Source organism: Nilaparvata lugens, chromosome 3 (genome assembly GCF_014356525.2).
Source record: "Nilaparvata lugens isolate BPH chromosome 3, ASM1435652v1, whole genome shotgun sequence".
In the NCBI taxonomy this organism is placed as follows: Eukaryota; Metazoa; Arthropoda; class Insecta; order Hemiptera; family Delphacidae; genus Nilaparvata; species Nilaparvata lugens.
Genome location: NC_052506.1, coordinates 36,567,672 through 36,592,486, shown reverse-complemented (window position 1 = coordinate 36,592,486; position 24,815 = coordinate 36,567,672). Strand labels below are relative to the sequence as shown.

Here is a 24,815-nt window from a genome sequence, read left to right as displayed (position 1 = left end):
CAGCCGCATTTTAGAGACAATATGAGTGTGGCAGAATCGATAAATGGTGCTAATAATTCCACATGACATCAGTAAGCTCATTTTTAACAGTAAGCCCATTTTCACCTCCACCTCCTCAAACTCTGAATGCTTATTATAATGTTATGATCATGCAAATTATTATAGTGCCTAAAGTGATCCAATTTTTTTTTCATTGCAGGCATGGAAGTGAAACCTTGCAATGGAGAGCCACCAATATTTGACCACAAGACCGGCCAAGAATTGGACTGCGGCAGTGGACCACAGAGACAAGACTGCCCTTCCGACAGCTATTGCCATCAGACTCCTCATTTTGCTCGGTGTTGTAGAAAAGGTAACTCAATCATCTCATTGTTCAAAATTTGATTGAGAGGATATTCTGTTTGAAAATATTGGAAATTCATATTTTGTCAGGGAATTTTTGAATTACAATCAAGCTACCATTACTATTATTGCTTACTTGTAGTGAATCTCCCAACTCATACTTGTTCTTATTTTATCAGCAATTCATTCGAGCCCAGTCTTAAAAACAAGATATTCAATTTAAAAAACACAACAATTCAATGAATAGAATTCCTTGTCCCCATAGGTAATATAATATATTATGAGAATCTTTCATAATTTGTGAATTAATTCTATATACATAGTATATATTTGAACTTGACTATTTTCAATATAATTATCAGAATACAGTCATGAATGTCAATTTCATCTTTTCTTCAGCTGATGCTGGCATATTCTTGAAAAGCTGTGAAGACTCATGGTATGGCTGTTGTCCAGACAGCAAAACTCCAGCGCAGGGTCCAGATAATGCTGGTTGTCCGTCAATGTGTGGATGCAATAAAATAGGTAAGCCTAGAAGCTGGCTCACATAAACATTACTAGACAGTCTACTAACTTTGGGCCCACATGTTGTTTTTACTTTATTTGAAAATCAATTGAATAAATGGTTTTCGGTTACTATGTAGAGTGCTTGATTGAATCATTTTATTTAGATCGACTTTTTTGTTAGACAAATACGACTGTGATTGTAAGCTGTCAAATAATAACTATTAAGAGCTAAAAGTGACTATTTAACTTATGTTAATTATTTATATTATTTGTCTTGGAGAGGAAAACTGCAATGTGCAAGTAAAGAGTTTCATTTTGTAGTTGGACTCTCTTCAAAATGAAAGAAAAAATCTTCACTTTTCGCACATTCTAACCGATTCTCAAATTTAATTTTATTAACATTTTCTCATACATTTGAGAAAACTGAATTTCATTTTCTAGAAGTTTCTCATAGATCTAATCACATTTTTAAGTTCTCGTATAGTAAATGTAGGGCTGGAACCGAATCATTTTTACTTTTTGAAATAAACTAACATGCTTTTTTGCAGGATCGTATTCAGACACTTGTGATCCAGAATCGAAACAATGTGAATGTAAGCCAGGTGTTGGAGGAATCAAGTGCGATCGTTGTGAGCCAGGCTACTGGGGTCTACCGAAAATCTCCACTGGTCATCAGGGTTGTCTACGTAAGTAATCATTAAAGAAGATGATAACATGTAATTTTGCACATTTGAGTAATCTTACGTATACGAATTATTTACCGTAGGTATCTATAGATAATATGTATTTCGTAGAACAGTACCCATGGAGTATCCATGGAATAGCAGAAAATATATTCCATAATTTTGGAGAACATGAAAGATTAAAAGTTAATCAATTCATACTAATGAGGTTAAGACCCTTGTAATTATTGAGAATTCCACATGTACCTCGTGAATTTGCAAGATCTCCTGATACACATTGTATAGCAAGATTTTTGTTGAATGTAATGAAATCTATCGATCCGTGATCAAAAGGAGTATTGTGCCGGATTTCCATGTATTGTAGGTCCATTTTTGTGTCTTTGCTACATGTTTCGATTGCATAAATTTATAATAATTTCAATGGATTGGAATTGCAGATGCTCAGATTCTTATGAAGGATAAATTCAATAAGCACATAATGGGGTATACCTCGTGGCACCTTCTACCTCCTCTATGTATTCAATCATTATTTCATTCAATAAAATTTATTATTCGATTATTTTCCACTTGACGAGCTTTTAAGTTCAAACTGTTTAATGGAATTTCTGTTTGTTGTTATGCAGCATGCGGCTGCTCTCTTTTTGGGTCGGTGAGAGATGACTGCGAACAGATGACAGGCCGCTGCGTCTGCAAGCCAGGTGTTCAAGGACAAAAGTGCACAGTTTGCAACAATCCCAAGCATGTACTCAGTCCCAGTGGATGTGTGCCAGGTACACATTTTCTAATATTGAATTATTCAAAGAAGTTTAGACTCTAACATCAGTTGATAAATTCTGTAGCAAAGGTGAAGTTGAAACTATTAGGTACGTTTTCTGTTACGATCACCTCTATGCTTTCTCATTATTATCCAATAGAGGGATAATCATAGAAGTATATTCAAATATTTGTGATAAACTTGAAAGAGCCAGAATACAGCTGAATATCCCATGATTTGAAGAGCCAGAAGGAGCTTAAATACGGCTGTATTTAAAGGCACTTAAAGGAGTCAGAATACAGCTGGTCGAATATCCCATGATTTTCATCTAAATTCTATTCCTGTTTATTTTAATTATGATATCAATCTTTCATTGAACGTTATTCAAATCTATCCATTCAGACTCTCTATATCATACTCTCTTACTCCACATAATTTCCCACAAATACTGAAATTTTTGTAAAACTAAATAAAATGTTCTCTTATTGCTGGTCTCTATTACTGATGAATGTTATCACTCTATATTATAATTGCTGATCAATTTCAGCTGACATGACAACGCCTGTACCAACGTCTTGTACTGACACCACCTGCTATTTTGGAGCTGTTTGTGAGGAATCAAATGGAAAAGCCAAGTGTGTATGCAGTATTACCTGCTCGGAGGATTCCTCTTCTAAAGTTGAGGTACTTAACTGATTGAAACTAGCTTTCGCATAAACTTCTTGTGTTTCAATTAAATAAAAAAGTACATAATGTTGAAATTCGTTTTGGTAGATCATTGCGCTTTACAAATTTTTGAATAGAAATAAAAATAATTCTCTCCAGGTGAATTTCTGCCAGACTAGTGTGACGACATTCTGAATGACATTTTAAATGAATAATTCATTAAAAATGTCATTCGGAATTATTATGTCATTGCTAATTATTAGAAATTGTTCCAGTCATTTTCCATAACTTTGAGTACCGCATGGTTTAATATTCGTTACTTTTGATCTTTGTAGCACTGGCATATGGAGTAGTTTTTATGGTAGAACATTTTTGAAGTAGTTCAGCAATCTAAATTTTCTCTTTAAATATTGTGATTATCTGTTTTTCTGGACAAATTAAATACGGTATATCTCAGAAATTTATTAGAATAAGAGTTTGTAAAAATCCATTTTCATGTTTTTGAGTATTCCACATTCATTATCCAAGTACTATACCTAGAACAGGCATTCATAACCCCATATGTATCTTTCTCACAGCAGGTGGTTTGTGGCAATGATGGCCAGACGTATGGATCAGAATGTCAACTGAAACTTTTCTCCTGTCGATATCAGAAGGATATTGCCGTACAAGCATTAGGCTCTTGCAAAGGTATGTATGTGAATAACTTTAAAAAACATTCATCTGGCTCGTATCTTGTAGAACTATTTTTTATCTCAGGATAAATTGTGATGAAGTGCACTATAACATCGAATAATATTCAATCTACGCTGGAAAGAAATAGTCAAAGTACTTATATAGACTACTTCTTTCCATGTACATAAAAATGAATCTATATACAAAAATAGTTCAGAAGAGTACACAATTTATCAGTAAATAGTAATATTTGTCTTTGGTCTTTGCTATGATGTATGCTCCCTGAACTTTCCCTCTCAGATGGAGAGAATGAAAGCAATAATATTATAATTATGTATTCTGATAGGGCTATTTTCTTGAATCTTTTATTAATTATAGAAATTACAAGTAGGCCTACCCTTTTCATAATTTCATTCTATTTTGGAGCAAAGTAAAGTACTCAATTATCTACTGTAACTCTTGATCATGACATGAGGTGGGTGGAAATCAGTTTTTGAAACTTATTTTTTTGATACCGCTACGATCGTTATTATATTCATATTTTCTCAATCTCCAATTTGAGATTCATCTCTGTCAGACTGACATCTCAGTTACCAACCATAAATGCCTACTATCTTTCTCAAATGGTCCCTTCGATGGATATTTGTAACAATATCAGCCAATGGGCATCTTGTGGTGCGGTTACTATAACATACAGTACCTATCATCTCAAGTATTTATGAAAAAAGCTGCAAACAATCCAGTAGGTTCGCATTTACAATGAACATTTGAATATTCATTGAAAAATACAATAAGGAATACAGTATTAGAAATTCACAAATCGTTTTCTATCTTTCTGATTTTTGTTTTTCGTAGAAAATATGATGGTGGGAACGGAGTGGCCTCAGCACAAGTGGACATCGGTGAATCGTTTCACAGAACCGGAGGATGTCAGTTCGCCAATGTCAAAGTCCACAAGGCACCTCCTCATACCAGACCAGCGCTATTATTACAGCAATCAAGTTGATGAACATGTAGTGTCACCCATGCGATCGAAAGGTAAAAAGCATTCTTCATTATTATGTTAACCTTATAATAGAATGAGATTTTCCTGAGTCGATGTACAGTGTGTAGAGGTACCTATTTGAAAAAACAAGGCATTACACCTAGTGGAACTCAGTCCTGTTTTACAGTAAGAATAAAATTTGAAAAATGAGATTTGATCTTTTTGCTAGAGCCTGTTACTCGAGACTAGTAGTCTAAACTTAATATTATCTTCAGCTAAAAAGAACTCTAGGAATATAGAAAGAAGGAGATAATTCAGAAAGATAGTCAATACTCATTATGATACTACTTACTATAATGAATGTTCAATGAGCTTATTGTTCTGAATTGTTAGTTGAACAAGCGTTAGCGAGTTCCCACGTTTCACTTACTGAAGGCCTAAGTCGTTTCAACTATTACAACACAACAGTTCATGAGCGAGTTCTCAAACCCAGAGGGTCACTAGTTACTTCTAGTTTAGAATTTTCCAGATGGTTGTAGGTGTAGGCCTATATATTTTTCAGAAATCTCTTCAACTGAATCACGGAGAGAAAAAGATTTTACGTTATTTTTTAAAATTATTATCAAAATTTGGAAAAACAGCTTCGGGTTGTACGCTTGTTGTTTCTCTTTCAATCTCATTGTTGAAATAATAATTAATTGCACATGGATTGATGAACGATACAGCCTAGATTGTCTTTTTGGGAAACGACAATTTTTTATTGATTCACCTCTCCTACAGGATACCTAGGATGATACCTAGGATAGAGCTTTCTTATCAAGTTATTAATTATTCGGGCGGGGAAGCTTTCAAAACGATTGTCATAAGAAACTCCATTAATAATGATTAGTAAAGTTTGGATTTAAGATTACTGTAGCACCATAATATGCTTTGTAATGTATAACAATATAATCTCGTGGAATTTAACTATAAATATAGGTATTAGCTATTATTCCTTGAAAAAAGATTCTCTTTGAGCAAAAAAGTAATCTTGACAAACACTGAGGCCCGGTAGCACAAAAACCGGGTTAAATTTTAACCGAGATTAATTTCACGAGAACCAATCAGAGAAGGTATTTTTGATAAGACGGCTTCTCTGATTGGTTTTCATGGGATTAATCACGATTAATATTTAACCGGCTTTTGTGCAACCGGCACTGAGAATGATAAAATTGTACAAAATGAGCTTTGTCTTTTTTATCAGAACTATACCATTTAGTGGGACCAAGGCCGACTCCTGCTACCATCCAGGTGTTCACAGCATTGCTTGGTGATTTGTGCTCTTTCGACTCGGACTGTTCAATCTACAACAGCATTTGCGTTACTGGAGCATGTATTTGTAAAGAAGGCTACGTGGAATCAACTGACCGCCAAGAATGTCTTGGTAAGAGAGAGTGTTTTTATTACATCTCAATTCAAATTTTAAATCGCTGGAGAACATGGATCAAATTCTCCCAACACAGTAATGGAGAATATATTAAAAGTCTCAATTGAACTATGATTCACTTTTGGATTCACATAGTAAATTCACAGTAATCTCTGAACCTTTTCTCTTTCTAGTTTCTACTGATATATTTTTCATTTGTTATCATTCCAAAGAGTTTATGTCAATCAAATATTTAGTATGGATATGAAGGTGATATTAGAGCATAAGAGCTTCAATATCTGATATTGGAGCATCATGTAAAATTTTTGAAAACTGAGTATTTTATTAACTTTCATTTCAGGAAAAATGAACGAAATTGTACCCACTGCTGAGCTGGATATCTGTTCTACTGAACCTTGCAAAAATGGAGGCTCTTGCGAACCAACTTCAGGGAGTTTCCAATGTATTTGCACGGCTGGATACACCGGGGAACTGTGCGAAGACCTTCTCATTCCTAAAAGTAGGTTTACAATGCGATGTTGAAAGTTGCTCTGAAGAATGATAAATTCTAAATTGTAATCTGTAATCTTCATTCTCCAATCTTATTGATATTCTTCCCTTTTCACAGAGATTTTTTGAAAATGTTCTTTTTCATGATTATAATAATCATGTTTTTTTGAAATTTTTTAAACAAATTTGAGTCTGAATATGTTCACATACAGAATCTAGAAAACAGAATCATATACAGAAATTAGTTGAAGTGAGAGTAGTAAGAGTAAGAGTAATAGTAGACAAGTAAAATCCTAGTTTTTCGTGAATTCATGTGCTAATGAATTTTTTTATGTTTTTTCACCTTCTCTCCTCATCTTAAACCCTTTACTAATCTAATGATTTATATAAATTTCACCATGCATTGCATATTTTCATTTCTGCTGTAATTTATTGCATAATTATTCATCAATAATATTGTTTCATTTTTCAATTATATGGAAAATCGTTTTTCCAGACTATGAAGTGCCTGCATTCAATGGAAACTCGTACGTGAAGTTGAAGAAACTGAAAGCATATCACAAATTGAGTTTGGAAATCGAATTTAAAACATATGCAAACAATGGAATCCTCTTCTACAATCAACAACATGCTGACGGAACTGGAGACTTTGTATCATTAGCAATAGTTGACGGGTAAGCAAAATATTATCATGGTATTTTCAACTTTACTGTTTTATTATCTACAAATGGATAATGATAATAATTTTTTAATATTCTCCAATCGAATATTTCAATCTCAACCAAGAACAATCAGATTATATTAACAAAAATATCCGTAGGGCCTCCGCATATAGCCTATATCAAATTGATTTGATTTGATCAAATTGGGTGAACTAGTGACTACGTGACTAATTAAACACTCTTAACTTTTGCTAACATTTTTTGCCAATACTTTATGAGATTGATTATCATTGAGATTACTCTTATAGGTAATGTAATGATTCAGAACTTGAATTTTATCATTCATTTGAGTAAATGGAATACGGGTACTTAGGAAGAAGAATCTACTCCTTTTTGGGTTTGAAATGCGATTTTCTTCTTCCAAGTACCTGCTATTATCATTTCTACATTGATAAATTAATAATCATAGTACAATAGTGTTGAACAGCTAGCTCCTTCTCACACAATTTTTCCTAATTATAATAATTACAAATAATAATTAAAAAGTGAAGTTTGATGGAAATATTTGGACTATACAAAAAATAGAGTTGAGGAATTGTATCAGTTACGAAACGTTTTTCAGTAGGACTTTCCATGTATTTTAATTATATCAAGATGAAAATGGAAGATATGTTATCAGTTCCACATGATTCAATTTGGAGAAATTCCACCTCATCTCTGTTTCTAGTGTGAATTCTAATTCAAGGATACCAAAATCTCAATTATAAAGTCCCCTAAAGCACCCTTTTTCAAAACCAATTCTATCACTCAAGATATGTTGTAACATATGAATGTCATTTTCAAAATTGATATTAGTCCTAAATGTGTATGTTTCAGTTTCATAGAGTTCCGGTACAACCTGGGTAACGGGCCGGTGATAATCAAGTCGGAGCAGCGGATTGAGATGCGGAAGATGCACCGAGTGACGGCCAAGCGCTACCAGCGGGACGGGCTGCTGCAAGTGGACAGTGCGGAGCCGGTGGCCGGCCAATCACAGGGCACCCTTCGCGCCCTCGACCTCCTCCAGGACGCCTTTGTCGGCTACGTGCCTTCTGACACCACCAAGTCAGTTCAATTCTATCTATTCAAAGATCAATATCGTAAGAATTCATAATAAACAGATTACAAAAAATTTCCTTTCTTGTAATTCCAACAAGGAATTCATAAGAAACAGATTCCGAAAATCTCCTTGTTTGTTTTTCCAAAAAGTACAAGGTAGTCAAGATTTAAAGGTATCGTTAGAGGAAATCCTTCTTGGGGACTGTTTGCGAAAATCATTTGAACAGAAAAAACGCTACTTCACAGTAAACTTACAAGGTTTTTGTGTGAACCAAATAGGCCTAGTGTATTTACCTGTCCAGACTGCAATACTGTAAGTCTATCTCCACGAGTTATATAGGATTCCTTTCTGATTACTGCTGCAAATTGGTGAATATTTCTATCAACCCACCACTTACCAGGGGATTGTTTCAAGGTCTTGTGATGAAGGAGACGTTTTTCAGAAGCGTGAATGAAAAGGTGTGACAGCTAGTTAGTTAGAATTATTTGGTCACTGAACTTTCGAGAGTTTTGAGCTTAGATTTATTCTTGACAATACCACGAATTTTTCCAAATATATATTCATTAAACATTCAAGCTTTTTGGAGATTAAAAGTGTCTACTTCACAGAAAGGAGAAGAAACCTTTGAATTTGTGAAAGTTTTTCTTGAAGTGAAGGACTCCTAAATTTCTAAGAAGTAGGCTCCTATTGCTATCAGTTGCCAAACGGTTTTCCAACTTCAATTCTCAAAATACTTTATAAAAGAGTTAATTCGTTACCTCTCTTCACCTTTCTTCATATGTATTTACTAGCAGGTAACCCGTGCTTCGCAAGGGTCTCTCTTAAAACTTCACGTAATGAAATCTAGAAGAATTCAAAATAGGTCTATGTACAGTGAGTCAGTCATTCTATCAGGGCTCGAATAATTTTGAAATTTTAATTAAATAAATATGGAAGAATATAATTTCTTTATGTAAATAACAACACCTTCATTGAAAGACATTAACTGCATGCGTTTTCATATTGCCGATACAGCATTGATGAAACTGTAGGCGTTTATTTAGCATTTGTCTCAAAAATTGTTCTATCTGAAAAATTAATAATCCATGCCACGTGTAGGCCTAAACATTGCATCAGGAAAACGAAGTTTCAAAACTATGTTTTTCAGGTAGAAAGCAATATAGAAACAGATGTCCCTTTTTTAATTTCGACCATATGATTTGATGATTTTTAAATGAAATCGAATGTACCATTAATGAAATTTAAACATTAATTCTGAAAAATCTAGAAGGAAAATAAAAATTTGGACTTCCAGGTGCACGAGATTGATATTTTTAGAATCTATGTGCAAAATTTGGAGATCTAAATCATTCCCGTTTTTCCGGTATGCAATCCACAAGTTGACATGTTTTGATGCGAACAAACGAACAAACAAACACACGAACAAACACAACCCTACTCTCTCTTATTATATAGATACTCGGATAATATGCGAAAAGGTGGATCACGTGTGTTCAAGACACATTATTTATGTAATGAGAGACATTCATCAAGATTGCTACCAATATAATAAATAAAGGTACAAATAAAGGTATTATTTATTATTTTTTTATTAATATTACAAAAGTATATAATAAGTGTTTTTCTCTCTTAATAATATTGAAAATTGATTTTTACTTTCCTTGCCCTACTACTATAGGTAAGGAAAGTATTGCTTTCCAAAAAAAATTAAGGTACCCCAATTTCAAGTTTTCTATACGTTTCAAGGTCCCCTGAGTCCGAAAACATGATTTTTGGGTATTGGTCTGTGTGTGTGTATGTGTGTGTGTGTGTGTGTGGTGTGTGTGTGTGTGTGTGTGTGTGTGTGTATGTCTGTGAACACGATAACTCCATTCCTAATTAACCGATTGACTTGAAATTTTAAACTTAACGTCCTTATACCCTGAGGACCCAACAATAAGAAATTCAATAAAATTCAATTCAAGATGGCGGAAAAAATGGCGGATAATTACTAAAAAACCATGTTTTTCACGTTTTTCTCGAAAATGGCTCTAACGATTTTCTTCAAATTTATACCATGGATAGCTATTCATAAGCCCTATCAACTGGCATGAATCTCATTTCTGGGAAAATTTCAGGAGCTCCGTAATATTCTTGAGAAAAATGGCGGATAATGACTAAAAAGCCATGTTTTTCACGGTTTTCTCGAAAACGGCTCCAACGATTTTCTTCAAATTTATACCATGGATAGCTATTTATAAGCCCTATCAACTGACATGAGTCTTATTTATGAGAAAATTCAAGGAGCTCCGTAATATTCTTGAGAAAAATGACAGTTACTAAAAAACCATTTTTTCACGATTTTCTCAAAACGGCTCTAACGAATTTCTTGAAATCCATACCCTGTATAGTTATTTATTAGCTCTATCAACTGACATGAATCTTTTTCCTGGGGTACTAATGAGGGGTCCACCCAATCCTTGAGAAATGGACTTTGTAACCTCCTTCTCGTGCATGAGGTAGGTTGGTACACGGTTTTTACTTTTTCTTCTTCCATATACCGTGGGTAGGTAGAGCAGTTTATAAAAAGAACACAGTCATTGTCAAGATATTTCATCTGTAGAACAGCTGCTTTGACGAATTTCAAAAAAAAAATCATCGAATTTCGCAATTTACATAAAGGAAAAAGTACTCTGAAAACAATTGTATATACACATAAATATTCAGTAGTCTGATCGTAGTTGCAAATATGTTGCCGTCAATAGTCATTATGTTATTCCCCTAAATTATTCTCGTTTGATAATGAGGCTTATAGTTCAATGAGCAAGGAAAGTTGTGTGAGTGTACCACACCAGATTTTTGTAAATAGTGATTTTGGTGTCAAAATCTTGTTCTACTCATACTATACATCATTGGAATCTGTACCGTTCTCAAACTTTACTATTGAGTTTATTCTGTTATAGGGTGTTCGAGAACTTGGGAACGTCAATGGGTCTAATAGGCTGCATACGAAGAATGAAGGTGGGGCGGCATGTAGTGGAACTGCACGAGGGTAGAGATGCCATGGTGCTGGAAACTGAAGGCGTGAAAGAGTGTGGAGAAAATCCGTGCGCCAATATGGTCTGCCAGAATGGAGGCACTTGCATTCCAACTGGCGATGAGAGATACAAGTGCTCATGCACTGCTGATTTCATAGGTCAGTCAAGTCTTGCCTTTCTAGTAATTTAACTTTCTATTGTTATAATTTTGTTAAAATGTATTGAATGCTTGAAATTCGACACTTTTCAGAGAGATAACATAAACATTCTCGGTTCTATTCTATAAGAGCAACCAAGAGTTGTAAGATACAAAGTGTTCACAAACGAATATCAGCAGTTTGAACTCTTCATTACATTTGTTACATTATACGTACAGGTGTGAATATTATATTATATCAAGTGAAAAAGCAAAATTTTTATCAAGAACCATACAAACATTCTATATAATTACGATTTGTCGCATGCCACAAAGCAAATCCATAGCCGAGTCTTTTCCAAACATAATTACTGATGTCTTCAGTGCTTCGAAATATGGGGGAGTTGAAACTGTGATACTTGGGCTCGCTATTTTCGTGAACATCCTGCACAATGAACTCTATCAGTATAATAACCAGAGAAAATATATTCGTCCATGTTCCAATGGTATAGCTTAACAAGAGTTGGTTGGTGTATATTTGGCTTCGAATTTTCTCAAATACCGTAGCTTAATTTTTCTCAAGTTTTCAGTGATTATTCAGTTCAATATTGAATTCCAAGTACGGCATTTTGTCCTTCTAGATTCAAAATTTCCACTTCCTAGTTTTTGTACTGGAAAATTCTTGAAAGTGAAATGTAACCTATATCTTTTAAAATGGTTTCTGTTTTTTAAATTTGGGAGAAGAACAGTTTTGGGTTGAGTCTGTTGTTCTCTCCCAGTCATTGCTATATGAGTTGCAATTGTACTGATAAATAAAATTAATAATTATTTTAACACTCTCTAAAATTATTCAGTGTTGAAAAGGACTGTGAAAATTCAATGTCGAGTTTCAAATCCAAATCCAGTTTCAAGTTAGCCTTCCTCAATTTAGCCGATTCCAAAGCACAATGTGTATTCCAACTCCAACTAATCAAGCTCAATGAGTATAGGAGTTCTCACTATCTAGAGAAAATTTTCATTCTTTATTCTGAGTATTAAGTATTATTTCATCCATGCAACGATTGAAACCCTTATTTTTCTCAGGTGATAGTTGTGAGCAGAGACTGACGCCGTGTGTTTCCAGTCCTTGCATGCTTGGATCAAAGTGTGAGCCTCTATCAGAAGGAGGTTTCACATGCAGATGCCCTCCCGGAGAGCCATGTCAGCATTGTAAGTTATGAATTGTGAATTGAGAAAAGTTGAATTTAATTGTGAATAAGAATGCTCATTTATAATTTGAGTAAGTTGTATTTCTCTTTCTCAATAATCTGCTATTTTATCAATAAAGACTGGGTATATAGATGCAACTGGATTAATGGAATTTTATAATAATTAAATATATGATTACAAACGACGAGTTTTCCAGCTAGTTCATTGAGTATTTTGAATAAAGAAAATGTTCCACCAAGCACTGTATTTTGTCGGGAAAATACAAATTTTGCACTTCTGGTTGCTGGTTCTAAAATAAACTTTGGATTCCTGTAGATCTCATGATAAAATATTAATTTATTGCATGTTCTGGAAAGGATTACAAAGTTCTCCCTGTTCTAGATAATGTACTTGAGGTATTAGTCACGGATTATTTCTTATAAAAATTATGCTTCAACCATTGTTTTCATTTATCACGTCAATAGATTCTGATAATAGGTAAATAATTTTATCATAAAATACTTCAGTGTTTCTATTTTGATCTATCAAGCCCAAATTATTCAAATTTCATGAATTTGTTGAATACGAATTGATATTGTGGAAGTTCTCCATAATTGAAAAAACACAGTTTTATTTTTGTCACATCCACATTTATTAGACTTTTCCACAGTCTAATAAAATGTGGCAAAAATAAAACTGAGTTTTTCAATCAAATTTCAATAATGGAAATATACCTTGAGAATAGTTGAAAATCTATTGAATCAATGAATTGATGGATTGTCTCATTTCAGTTGGAATGGATATCGTAGACTTCCCAGTGCCTGAGTTTTCCGGTGTCTCCTACTTGGAACTGCCCAAACTGGAAAACGTCGGCAGGGCGTTCTCGCTAGAAGTGTGGTTCAAAGCATTCGCACCAGACGGCGTGATAGTCTACAACGGCCAGCTCAACAACGGTCGAGGAGATTTCATTGTTCTCAACCTAGTGGATGGATTTCTGCAGTTCAGATTCGACCTGGGAAGTGGTGTGGCGAATATAACGTAAGTATATCTTTTTTCAAAATCAGTTTGAAAAAATCATTCTACTGATCAATTCCATCTCTAATAAAGATGAATGCTTTAAAAACAATTAGGAGGTTTATTGATTCCCAGGCCGGAAAATAGTTTTTTGATAGTAGCTCTAATCGTATTTAATTCGAGCTGTTCTATCTGTTGTCAATATTTTCAGTAGCAGATGTCTTTGGGGAGCTTTTCAGCATTTAATTCGGATTTTTGTTTGATAATACTGTAATTAATTCATAAGCATTTGGACAAATGCAATCTCATATTTCTTCCTATCTGTAAAAATCCATCTATCTATGTTTATCTTTATTTTAAGTTGATGTATAAGTGAATATTATTGATTATCTCTACTATTTCTCTTCTAAAGATCTTAGTCTGACTCCTCTACATTTGAAAATAAATGTAATTTCTCATTTCCATTCCAATTTCTGTTCTTTGAAATGTTTTAACCACAGTTTGAGAAGCCTTAGACGATAATAGAGCCAAAATGTTAGAATAGGAAGAGAATCAACAATTCATTCATAAGCTGTACGATGAAAAGAGAAAATGAAAATTGGGAAAGTAGCTACGGAAATCAAACGGTAAGTTTATGCATTAAGAAAATACCTAATAAGTAACCTGGATTTTAGCAACATCCAGCAAATACTTATTGCTTTTTGCTTTTATTGGATTCATTGTTTGATTCTGAAACAAATAAATGAATATATAGAAATATCATTCATCAGTAGCCTATTTGTTATATTGTAATATGCACTAAGCAACGGTTGCACGAAAGCGTGTTAAATTTCAATCGTGATTAAATGCCACGAGAACTAATCAGAGATTAGTTGTCACATAAAAGCCTTCTCTGTTTTGGTCTTGTAGCATTCAATCATGATCAAAATTCAGCAGGCTTTTGTTTAACTGGGCCTAAGATTTTTTTATTCTATTCCAGTAATAGTAGCGGTAGCCCTATATAGCCTATATAAAAAGTAAAAAGAAAATGTTTATTGGAATATTTAGTTGTGAATAGAACGTGCTAACATGGATTGTTGATTGGCAGGAGCAACGAGGTGGTGGAGCTGGACCAGTGGCACCGGGTGCACGTAAGCCGCACGGACAAGGAGGGCACCCTGCAGCTGAACAACGGCAGCGTGGTGCGAGGCTCATCCGGCCCGCCGCTCAACGAGCTCAACCTTGAACTGCCGCTCTACATTGGCGGAGTGCCGTAAGTGCCAACACATTCTTCCCCATATTACAGTATCCATGCATTTGTTAACTATGCGGTGTGCAGTATCAACAACTCGACACATGACTTTGTTAACTATGCGGTGTACAGTATCAACAACTCGACACATGAATTTGTTAACTATGTGGTGTGCTGTATCAACAACTCAACACATGAATTTGTTAACTATGCGGTGTGCAGTATCAACAACTCGACACATGAATTTGTTAACTATGCGGTGTGCAGTATCAACAACTCGACACATGAATTTGTTAACTATGCGGTGTGCTGTATCAACAACTCAACACATGAATTTGTTAACTATGTGGTGTGCAGTATCAACAACTCAACACATGAATTTGTTAACTATGCGGAGTGTGGAGGAATTATGCTTTCCCCTCTTCAAAATACTCAATCACAAATCTGGATCAGTAGTAATATTATAATTGAATGGTCAAGTCGAGGAATGATGCTCTTCTCTCTTCATACTCAATTATCTCATAATTCACACTCGCACTTCCCATTACCCATGCATAAATAAAAAGCTCTTGTGGTCATCATCCGCAATTGGAAAAAATCACAAATGTGGATCAGTGATAATTGTTATAGTGAATACGACTTTGCTGTAGATCTAGTCTAGACACTGTGTTCCTACACTGTGTCAACAAATTTATTATATAGCAATAACTGATGGTAGTTGAAACAAGACCGTCAGTCAAACAAAATGATCAGTTTTTGTCATGGAAAACAGCATCAATTCACTATAATTATTACTGATCCAGATTTTTGATTGAGTATGAACAGAGAAGAGAATCATTTCTTCATGTCAATATAGAATTTTGATATACTGCACAGTTAATCAATGCATGAATTGATTTGGGTCACAGTGAAAATCACAAATGTGATTTGGGACACAGTAGTCACATCCAGTAATGTATGGAAAGAATAATTCTCATATTATTATACATGAAAGAGGAAAAAAATAAACTTTCGGATCTATTGGAATAATCTATGCATAATTGCAATTGGAATTTTAGGTTTTATTGTTTGAGCTCACCACATTAATATAATACAATACAATGAAAAGAATATTTAATGCCCTATAACTATCATCCCTGTATTTTACCATATAGCATGATGATCGCCAGTAACTATCTAGCTCTTATTTCCCTGTCTATAAGCAGCTTCAGTGAATGACCACTATAGCATAATTCGAATCCGCTAGCATTAATTAGATAAGAAGGTGAATGAAAACAATCGATCGTCAGTGGACTACTGCATTTTGAAATGAATTGGTACATGCTATTTCAGTAGGGTCAGCAATTATACTCTACTCCTTGCACTGCAGTAGCGTCTACACTCTATAGCAAGAGAGCTGATTGTATCTACGCTATAGTCTTTATAATATTATCATTGCAGTACATCGATTGCCGAAACAACATGCTCCAGCTATTTCTTCTCAGTGATTTAGCTACTTCTTCCTAAAAAAAATTTTTTGTACATTATTTTCACTGGACTATAAATAATATAGATCAACACATAGCAGCTATTTTCGTGTGCAGTAGCACAAAAAAAGAAGAAGAATTTTTCTTGTAGGAAATTTCTGTGGTTTGCAGAGACGTGAACCAAGTGAGCCGCGACGCTGGAATCGTGACGGGGATGCTGGGCGCAGTGCAACGCGTGCTGCTGAACGGGCAGCCGTGGGGGCGCCTCGACACGACGGGGGGGCAACAGGTGGCTCGCTACCAGGGCGCCCCCTGTCCCCCCGCCAACAACCCCTGTCTCAACAGCGGCCTCTGTCTGCCCATCCTCAACTCCTATATTTGCAAGTGTCTGCCCAACTTCAGTGGAGATAATTGTCAGACCGGTGAGTACGAGTAGTTGTTGATCGATTATTACGCAGAAAACTTTTAATCATACTATTCACAATCAAATATTCCTTTGTTGAGGATAGCGGTGATGCCCACATCAACTCCAGGTTTCTGCGGGGGTAATGAGACTATGAACAGTCAAAGATGAGTGAATCTACAGCTTAATGTGGGTCCCGAATCACTGGGAGGCGATATTTAAACTCATAAATGATATATTTAGAGGAGTCGGCACACCGTTGCAACAGAAGTAGCAGGCGCATGGATCTCAACGTATTTTATCAGCGCGACCACAGAGCCGATTGCATCCCAAGTAGGAAATGATCCAGTTTGATCAGCAGCTTCCTACGATAAATTTCATGACCAACAAATTTACAACTCTGGAAACTAATGATAGAATTAGTCAATTGGCCTGATGGCCACCTTGACCGCATTTCATGCAATTATGAATCAAATTAATAACTCCATGCATCTTGAACCTCCCCTTTGGACTTTCTCACTGCTTTCGATTCGTTCTGTCCAGTTGGCAACATTAGCCCAACGTTGCCATCCTCACTAGTGCTGATCGTTTATCAGTCATAAAGGAACTTTTGAATCATTATTATTCCCAGTCGAATATTGATAATAAAGTTATTATTTAGGCATCATTCAATGAAGAGAAAAAAGTATGATTCAGCTTCACACTATATTTACTGTACCGTATAGATAATATTAATATAGAACCAAGATATTATAATAAATAAAACCAAGACAGTCCAGTTGAAATTGGAACCTGAAGATGGGCGTGTTATTTAGCTCAAGGGAACAACTTTAAATCTAGTAAAAAGATTTAAATACCCGCATGAGCTCAACCATTGATTATTGAGACGGAGCTGAACAACGAAATAGCACATCGAGAAAATGCAGCCTGGATAAATTGGAAGAAAATGACTGGAATACTTTGTGATAGGTAAAAAAAACTAAAAACTAAAGGGAAAATCTTTAAAACAGTCGTGCACCCCGCGTTGTCATAAGGAGCGGAAACCTGGGCAATTGAAAAAGCTCATGAACACAGACTAGAGATGGAATGAAGATGCTGAGGTAGTTACAGAAATATCAAAGAAAATACACTAAGAAAATACTGCAGTGGTACGGGCATGTGGAGAGAAGGGATGAGGATGATTATGTGGGAAAAAGATCAACCACTTAGATGTCAAAGGCACTTGGGAGAGAGGTAGACCTGGGAAGAAATGATAAAATTGTATCGCCCAAGATCTTGTAGAGAAGGGACTAACTCCAAACGAAGCCCATGACCGAGACTCCTGGAAGAGACTGACGCGAAACGCCGACCCCACCTGAGTGGGAAAAGGCTGAGAAGAAGAAGATAATATTATATGGGTACCTCGAATCTTATTCCTGAACAAGCATTACAGAACTTATAATTTTTCTTTCTTAAATACCCTTTAACGTAATCGTACATGAGACTCAATCCCGTTATGAAGAAGAATATACCCTGATGAACATTTTTTCCCTTGTGCCCTTAATATATACGCTCTATATCGACTGGATGATATTTTGTATTCGCAGATTTTCGATACTTTTGATATTTTCAATGAAATTGGTACCCAGGTAAAATACTTTGCTCGTTTATTGGATGTGAATTTTTTTTCAGCTGATGATGTGAACGAAGATGAAGTTGCCATTAGATTCAGTGGAAGCATATTCCTTCAATATCCCCAGAAACTACCACGCATGCACAAGAGGTAATATTATTTATCATTAAATGGCTCACTTTATCCAGAAATATAACAACCATTATTCGTTCCAGACTAACAGACTGATGATAGATATTCAATCTCAATTATTGTCTAACATTTACTTAGTGGTGAAGCGTAAGCCTAATAGCCCCTAATAGTACAGAAACACCTGCTCATTTTCATGACAATTTCAACGTTCTTATGCTTTGAATAAACGCACACATAACCATACACTTTTTTGTATTATTATGGATTAACAAACACATCATGATATTTTAAAATGAAATTGATAGATTAAAAAACTAAATTTTCTTTAATATGCATATTAAAGATATTCTGAGATATCTAATTTGGTTGAGTTACAGAAATAACTTACACCAGGATTAAGTTTTTAAAACTGTAGAACTAGGATTGAAGTTACCAGTTATATAAAATGTACCTATACATCATTTAAGTTTTGGATTTCAACCATTTTACCACTGGTTGAAAATTCTCTCGCTACCGTCGCCGTCGTGTGTATCACAGTGGTGTGTAAAAGGCTATATGAGTGCATTATTGTGTGACTGTAATAAGTACCGGTACCGCTAACTACTGTGCTTTTCACGAAAAAAATGTAACAGCTACAAATTGTCCTTAGATATTCAAACGTATTGTTAAAAAACAATGGAAGTCTTAATTATCCAATCTTAACAAATTTTGTACAACTCAAGTACCAGAAATATAAATTTCATACCTTGTAACCTTCAATATGATTTCTGCTAATATGACTGAACCAAAGACAACATGTGAGAACCAAAAAAGTGGTGGTCTCAATAATTGTTAATAGTAGCTCGTTGACAAAGATTGATTTATTTTATGAGTGTGTATTTTTTATACTTCATAAGCTAATAAAAAACAGTACCTCATATGTTATAAGTGTTATTGATGAAACGCTAATTTTTATTAATACTGGCGAAATTCCAGTGCATGTATTCTATTTTTCCATTACTAATCTTATAACTCCAATTTTTACACGCTTGCCACTAACAAAATGAAATCAGTATTAACAGTTCTTCAGAGAACTTTACTAACTCTGTGGTGGAGGATTACTGGGAGTCAGAAGAGCATGCTGAGTATAAGGACGAGGAAGAAGAAACAGCTGTGGAGTTGGACTCTGAAATGGATCCGGAAGGCGGCGAAGGGGACATGTATGATGAAGATGACTTTGAGTTTTTCGACGAGTAAGTAGACCTACTCTTCTTTCTTGTTCATTTCTGCATTGAAAAATATGTGGGACATTATTGTGTAATACAAAGCTTGAACTGATCAGATAATAATTTTATATGCAGTAGCCAAGTGGCAAAACAATAAAATGTAAAGAATATAGTATTTTTTGTCTTTCTCTACTAGGCTATACCAACTACTATCGTAGTATAGGATAGTGGGTATACATCATGAACTATTTTCTAATTTCCTAAAATCATCTCATACGGTAACATAAATAAAAGGGTGGTGTTAAATCTATTTCAAGTTACCAAATAAATTAGACATTTTCTCACTAGTCAAATAGTAATATAAATTGTTCCCAAGGTTGATCAGCATTAGTCTACCCTATAATCAGCCAGTAGTTTCTCTCCAAATGTTTGATTATAGATCGATTATTCGTAATTTATTGTTCAACTTCAGCCAAGTTTAGATTACCGTATATGTAGTGTGGAAAAGGTTGCATAAAATCTATGAATTGTAATCTGTAATATTGATCAGTGCTCTGTCAGCACTGAACCACAGCATTAAACCACATTGGATAATAGATTTTCCACTCATACAGATTTCTATTTCTCATATATGGTTTAAATTGATGATACTCTTTTCATTTTAGATACTTTCCTACATAATATTTCTTCTTTATTATTCCATCATTTCAGTAAATTAATTCTCCAAATAATTTCAATCAATGATTAAATCATATATTTTGTCAAAAAACCAAAACATATAAAAATGAACAATATATAAATTAAACACCAAGAATAGAATAAGAATACATAATTTTCACAATAATCAAGGTATGGTACAGTATGTTAAAACTTTAAAAAAATGCTATTGCAAAGATACAATATATTATGTATCATAATTATTTATTTTTACATATTATGAATTCATAATTATTTGAATGGAATATAGTTGAACATAAAATTCTTCCACATTACATTGACCATTGTGTAATTTTCAGACGAAAGGGAAAGCGAAATAATCGTTATGAGTTGTCCATCAAAACTTCTGACCTGAACGGCCTGCTGTTGTGGACAAATCGAGGCAAGACTCTTCATGCAGATTACTTTGCCGTGGCCGTTGTTGATGGCTTCCCTGAATTGAGCTACAACTTGGGGAATCAACATAAGCTGCTAACTCTCAGAGCTCCTGTAAGTATTTTTTATCAATTTTCACGATATTCTAGTGAAAAACATTAGGCCTACATGCTAACGATCCATTGAATTCTTCCTCAATTTCAAAATAATTCTGTTCATCTTTTCATGCTAATTTTTAGTATGAAGCCTCTACTAGGTACTTATCCACTAGTGTGTTCTAATTTCCTTTAACTGAGAAGCATAATCTACGGTAACAAGATCTTCCCTTACCTATGCCGTAATTCTAATCCAGCTCCAACTTACATGAATTCATCAAACGATCCATTCATTATACCCTCAAGTGAAATTACGATAAGTTTTGCATCTACTTTCCTAATTTATTTTCTGGATATACTTCGCCATAGATATTAGTAGATAGTAGGTAGTGAATATTAGGTAATACCTACTACTTAGGTAATACTTCGCATTAATAATATACCTAACTTGACAATAATGAAACCTAACACCAATTAAGGATTCACTTCATCAGGTAACGACGATACAGATTGCATCTACTTATCTTTTTCGAATTTTAAAAATGACAAAAGAGCCCGAAAGACTTGTGTGAATCATTCATACAAATTATTATTAAACGAAAACCTAAAGTTGGATACTGTAAACCAACTCGAAGACTTCTGCCACTGCCAATATTGACAACAGGGTTAACAGCTAGATGGAAATTCAATGAGAGCTACTATCCACAAATTTTTCCGGGGTGACAAATAATTTTTGGATAGTAGCTCTCATTGAATTTCCATCTAGATGTTGATTTAGAGCTACAATTGATAGAGAGGTACTATACAAACATTTTCCCGGGCTGACAAATAATTTTTGGATAGTAATTTCGATGAGATTTGCTGTCATCGAATATCCATCTAGCTGTTAACCCTGTTGTCAATATTTGCAATAGAAGAAGTCTTCGGGGTGGTTTACAGATTACAGCACTCAAAATTTGAAAAAATGCAATTTCTCATCAATTTCTATTCATAAGAAATTTATAGTCCTCATAGATTCAATCACTTTTTAGTATAGGACTTGAAACCTTTTGAACTATTGATCTATTTTTCAGTAAAACTGTAAATACCAAAATAGTAGTCAAATTCTTATAATAATAATAATATAAAGTGACCTGGCTGGCTCAGGCCTGGTGTCAGAGTTTTCAGGTCGCACCTGATCAATTTCAGGACCTCTGACATGACCTAACGACTGTTTTTAGGCAGCCGGGACCGACTACTTAACGTGTCCATCCGAAACACGGGAGTGTTTCAAATTAATTAAATTACATATTTTTCAAGAATAGGAATAGAAGTCATATATAAAAAAATGTAATATGACATAAAAATTCCGAATTCGTTCCCCTACGCAATTATAACTTCAAATATTCTTACTACGGTACGGTCGTTCAATTCCTCAAGTACAGAATATAAGCATACAGGAATAAGTGTACGGTATACTAGCGTTCTCTATGGTACAGTTTCAAAGATTTCGAGTTTGACTCGAAAAGTCTTTCTTCCTCACTCAATTAATAACTCACTAATTATTGTGACTTATGGTTTGTGATATTTGTCAGGTTCTAGTGAATGATGGCGAGTGGCACCGGATAACCGTTCACCGGCGGAAAAGGCAGGCGCAACTGCAGGTCGACAACCACCTACCCGTCAGGACTCAATCACAACCCCCAGCCATCCTTCTCACAACTAATTCACGACTATTCATTGGTAAATAGGCCTACTGTAGTTATATGTTTGTTCCCAATAGGTTCAATAGGAAAAACTTATTCCTTGAATCGCAAATCCTTTATTAGGTTATTCCGAATTTGTTGAGTGTTGGTAATAGACTAACTAGACGACTAGACCTCCAAGTGCTTGATATATTTTATTTAGTAACACTGAGTTGCCTTCAAGTACGGTAACAGCAAAGTCTTCAAGATTATTACAAATTATTATTTTTCTTGTGTTTAGTTGTGATCTATTTTTCTCCCTTGATTAAACATTTTTCAAAACGGGCCCTGTTTAACGCGTTTATAACATGAATACTTCCTAGTTATTATGTAGGAACTCAATTTCACAAAATTTGTTTCTACTGAGGTGACAGATATCTCCTCACACTTTAATTAGGCCATAAATCAGGCTGGATCGACAGGGGGACACCAAATAGTTACTAGTGGCGACCGGGTGTAAAGCAAGGTAGGACACAAGTGACACACCACCTGACCGCCAAAATTTGGTGTTTCAAGTTTCAGCTACCGACTCTAGTGTAATGACTCAATAACTCTAGTCCATACAAAATTACTTTTGAATTGGAGAGATATGCTGGGCAGAGAAATGGAGAGATATAAGCCAATTACGGTGATTAATAGAGTCATAGAAAGAAGTGCTGTTGTCAATTTGTCGACTCAGTGCTTTCAGAGGAAACATCGTATCATGAGCAGTTGAACACTCACTACGCTGGCCGCTTTACAGCACGGCAACATCGCCGCCGCTGTATCCCCACTTTTCTCTGCTTCGCATACCCCTCCAAGTCAAAAGTAATTTTGTAAGGACTATAATGCTAAGCGACTCCTCGAACACTTGGTGTTTCACTGGTGGCCTAGTGTATTATGACTTACTCTTGAATGTATAGAAATCATAAAAGATTACAAATTCATCTACACAATTATAATTTTAAATCTGTTTCATATGAAAAATGTATTTCTAACTTTAGAATGACGAATAATGATGGTTTTGTATTTGCTAACAGGAGGTGCTCCTATCTTACCAGCTGGCCTGCCAACAGCTTATTACATGAAATACACTGGTTGTATGCAGAGACTGATCGTCAACAAGAAACCCGTCAATTTCTTGGCACTGAATGCATCTTTAGCTATTGATTTCTGCCATAGTGTATGATGAAATTGATAGGTGAGTGTACAAAATAAACACTGTTTCTAATACATTCTTTCAATATTGTTTCTTACAGAAGCCTTTCTTCTTTAGCTAGGTGCTCTTTCTACATCAAATATTTGTAATGTTAATAGCATTTTATAACATAGCCTAAACAAATGTTCTCTCTACTGATAGATGGTTCAGTCACGAGATGAAGGTTGGCTGGTTAAAAGTTCATGTTTGTAGCCTGCGGCTGGTGTAAAGCAGAAAGCGAAACATTCCACCACTGACAAATCATTTTTTTAATTGAGAAACTACAAAATGTTTTTGAAGTGTATTTTCCATGATACTACAGCAGTCATAATCCATGAACACCCATCATAATCCATTTAAAAATTAATTACAGCAATTCAAAAGGATCGACTTGATAATACATTATAACATAACAAGAAGAGGCCCCTAGTTTCCATTATTGGCAATCGTTTTCAAATAGCAGCGAGGGGCTCTCTCATTATTGTTGAGCGCTAGCATTTTATAAGCAAGCATTTTGTAAACCTTGAATGATTTTAACATCATTATAATTATAGTTATAAGTTATAGTTGTTTAGTTTACTTTTATGCATTTCTTCATTATGCGATAGTTATTTATGACTCTTATTTTAATGTTGCAGGATAAGAGACATTGAGAGCAGATGGACTTGATAATGTGTATAGATAAATTCTTCGTGAAAATACTACTGTGCTGGAGCTAAACAGTGTCTAAATGTAAATTATTTGTGATATAATTTCAAGCAGACTGTTATTATTGTTACCATTCAGCGTTTTATATGGTGAAATGCAGTATTAATATAAAGTGATCGTGGATGGACAGTTAGTAATGTAGCTATAATACCGTTTAATTATGATTGTACAGGCTGATGTACATTGGATTAAAGATAATGTTGTGTATAAATAATACAAGTTTGTAAAATAGAGAATGTGATTTCGTATTGGTTGTTTTATTTAAAAAAAACTGTGAATCTAACAAAATAGATAAGAATAGCCTATTTTGAACACCTATTACTGCAT

At 34.7% G+C, this 24,815-nt stretch overlaps 1 protein-coding gene across 1 annotated transcript in view; it reads left to right on the top strand.

The window, feature by feature from the left end:
* The window catches only part of LOC111055663 (agrin), a 363,044-nt gene extending 338,308 nt beyond the window's left edge, over nucleotides 1-24,736 (top strand). Inside the window, exons 14-35 of the mRNA XM_039423653.1 lie at nucleotides 200-352; nucleotides 742-867; nucleotides 1,398-1,535; nucleotides 2,156-2,302; nucleotides 2,834-2,970; nucleotides 3,531-3,642; nucleotides 4,483-4,665; nucleotides 5,856-6,035; nucleotides 6,379-6,537; nucleotides 7,024-7,201; nucleotides 8,066-8,293; nucleotides 11,231-11,463; nucleotides 12,525-12,650; nucleotides 13,421-13,667; nucleotides 14,731-14,895; nucleotides 16,512-16,762; nucleotides 18,415-18,505; nucleotides 19,540-19,719; nucleotides 20,709-20,898; nucleotides 22,454-22,601; nucleotides 23,623-23,783; nucleotides 24,419-24,736. Of these exons, the coding sequence (XP_039279587.1) occupies nucleotides 200-352; nucleotides 742-867; nucleotides 1,398-1,535; nucleotides 2,156-2,302; nucleotides 2,834-2,970; nucleotides 3,531-3,642; nucleotides 4,483-4,665; nucleotides 5,856-6,035; nucleotides 6,379-6,537; nucleotides 7,024-7,201; nucleotides 8,066-8,293; nucleotides 11,231-11,463; nucleotides 12,525-12,650; nucleotides 13,421-13,667; nucleotides 14,731-14,895; nucleotides 16,512-16,762; nucleotides 18,415-18,505; nucleotides 19,540-19,719; nucleotides 20,709-20,898; nucleotides 22,454-22,601; nucleotides 23,623-23,771 (3,521 nt within the window). The 3' untranslated portion in view covers nucleotides 23,772-23,783; nucleotides 24,419-24,736. The remainder of the gene's footprint in view (nucleotides 1-199; nucleotides 353-741; nucleotides 868-1,397; nucleotides 1,536-2,155; nucleotides 2,303-2,833; nucleotides 2,971-3,530; nucleotides 3,643-4,482; nucleotides 4,666-5,855; nucleotides 6,036-6,378; nucleotides 6,538-7,023; nucleotides 7,202-8,065; nucleotides 8,294-11,230; nucleotides 11,464-12,524; nucleotides 12,651-13,420; nucleotides 13,668-14,730; nucleotides 14,896-16,511; nucleotides 16,763-18,414; nucleotides 18,506-19,539; nucleotides 19,720-20,708; nucleotides 20,899-22,453; nucleotides 22,602-23,622; nucleotides 23,784-24,418) is intronic.
* Nucleotides 24,737-24,815: the final 79 nt, after the last annotated feature.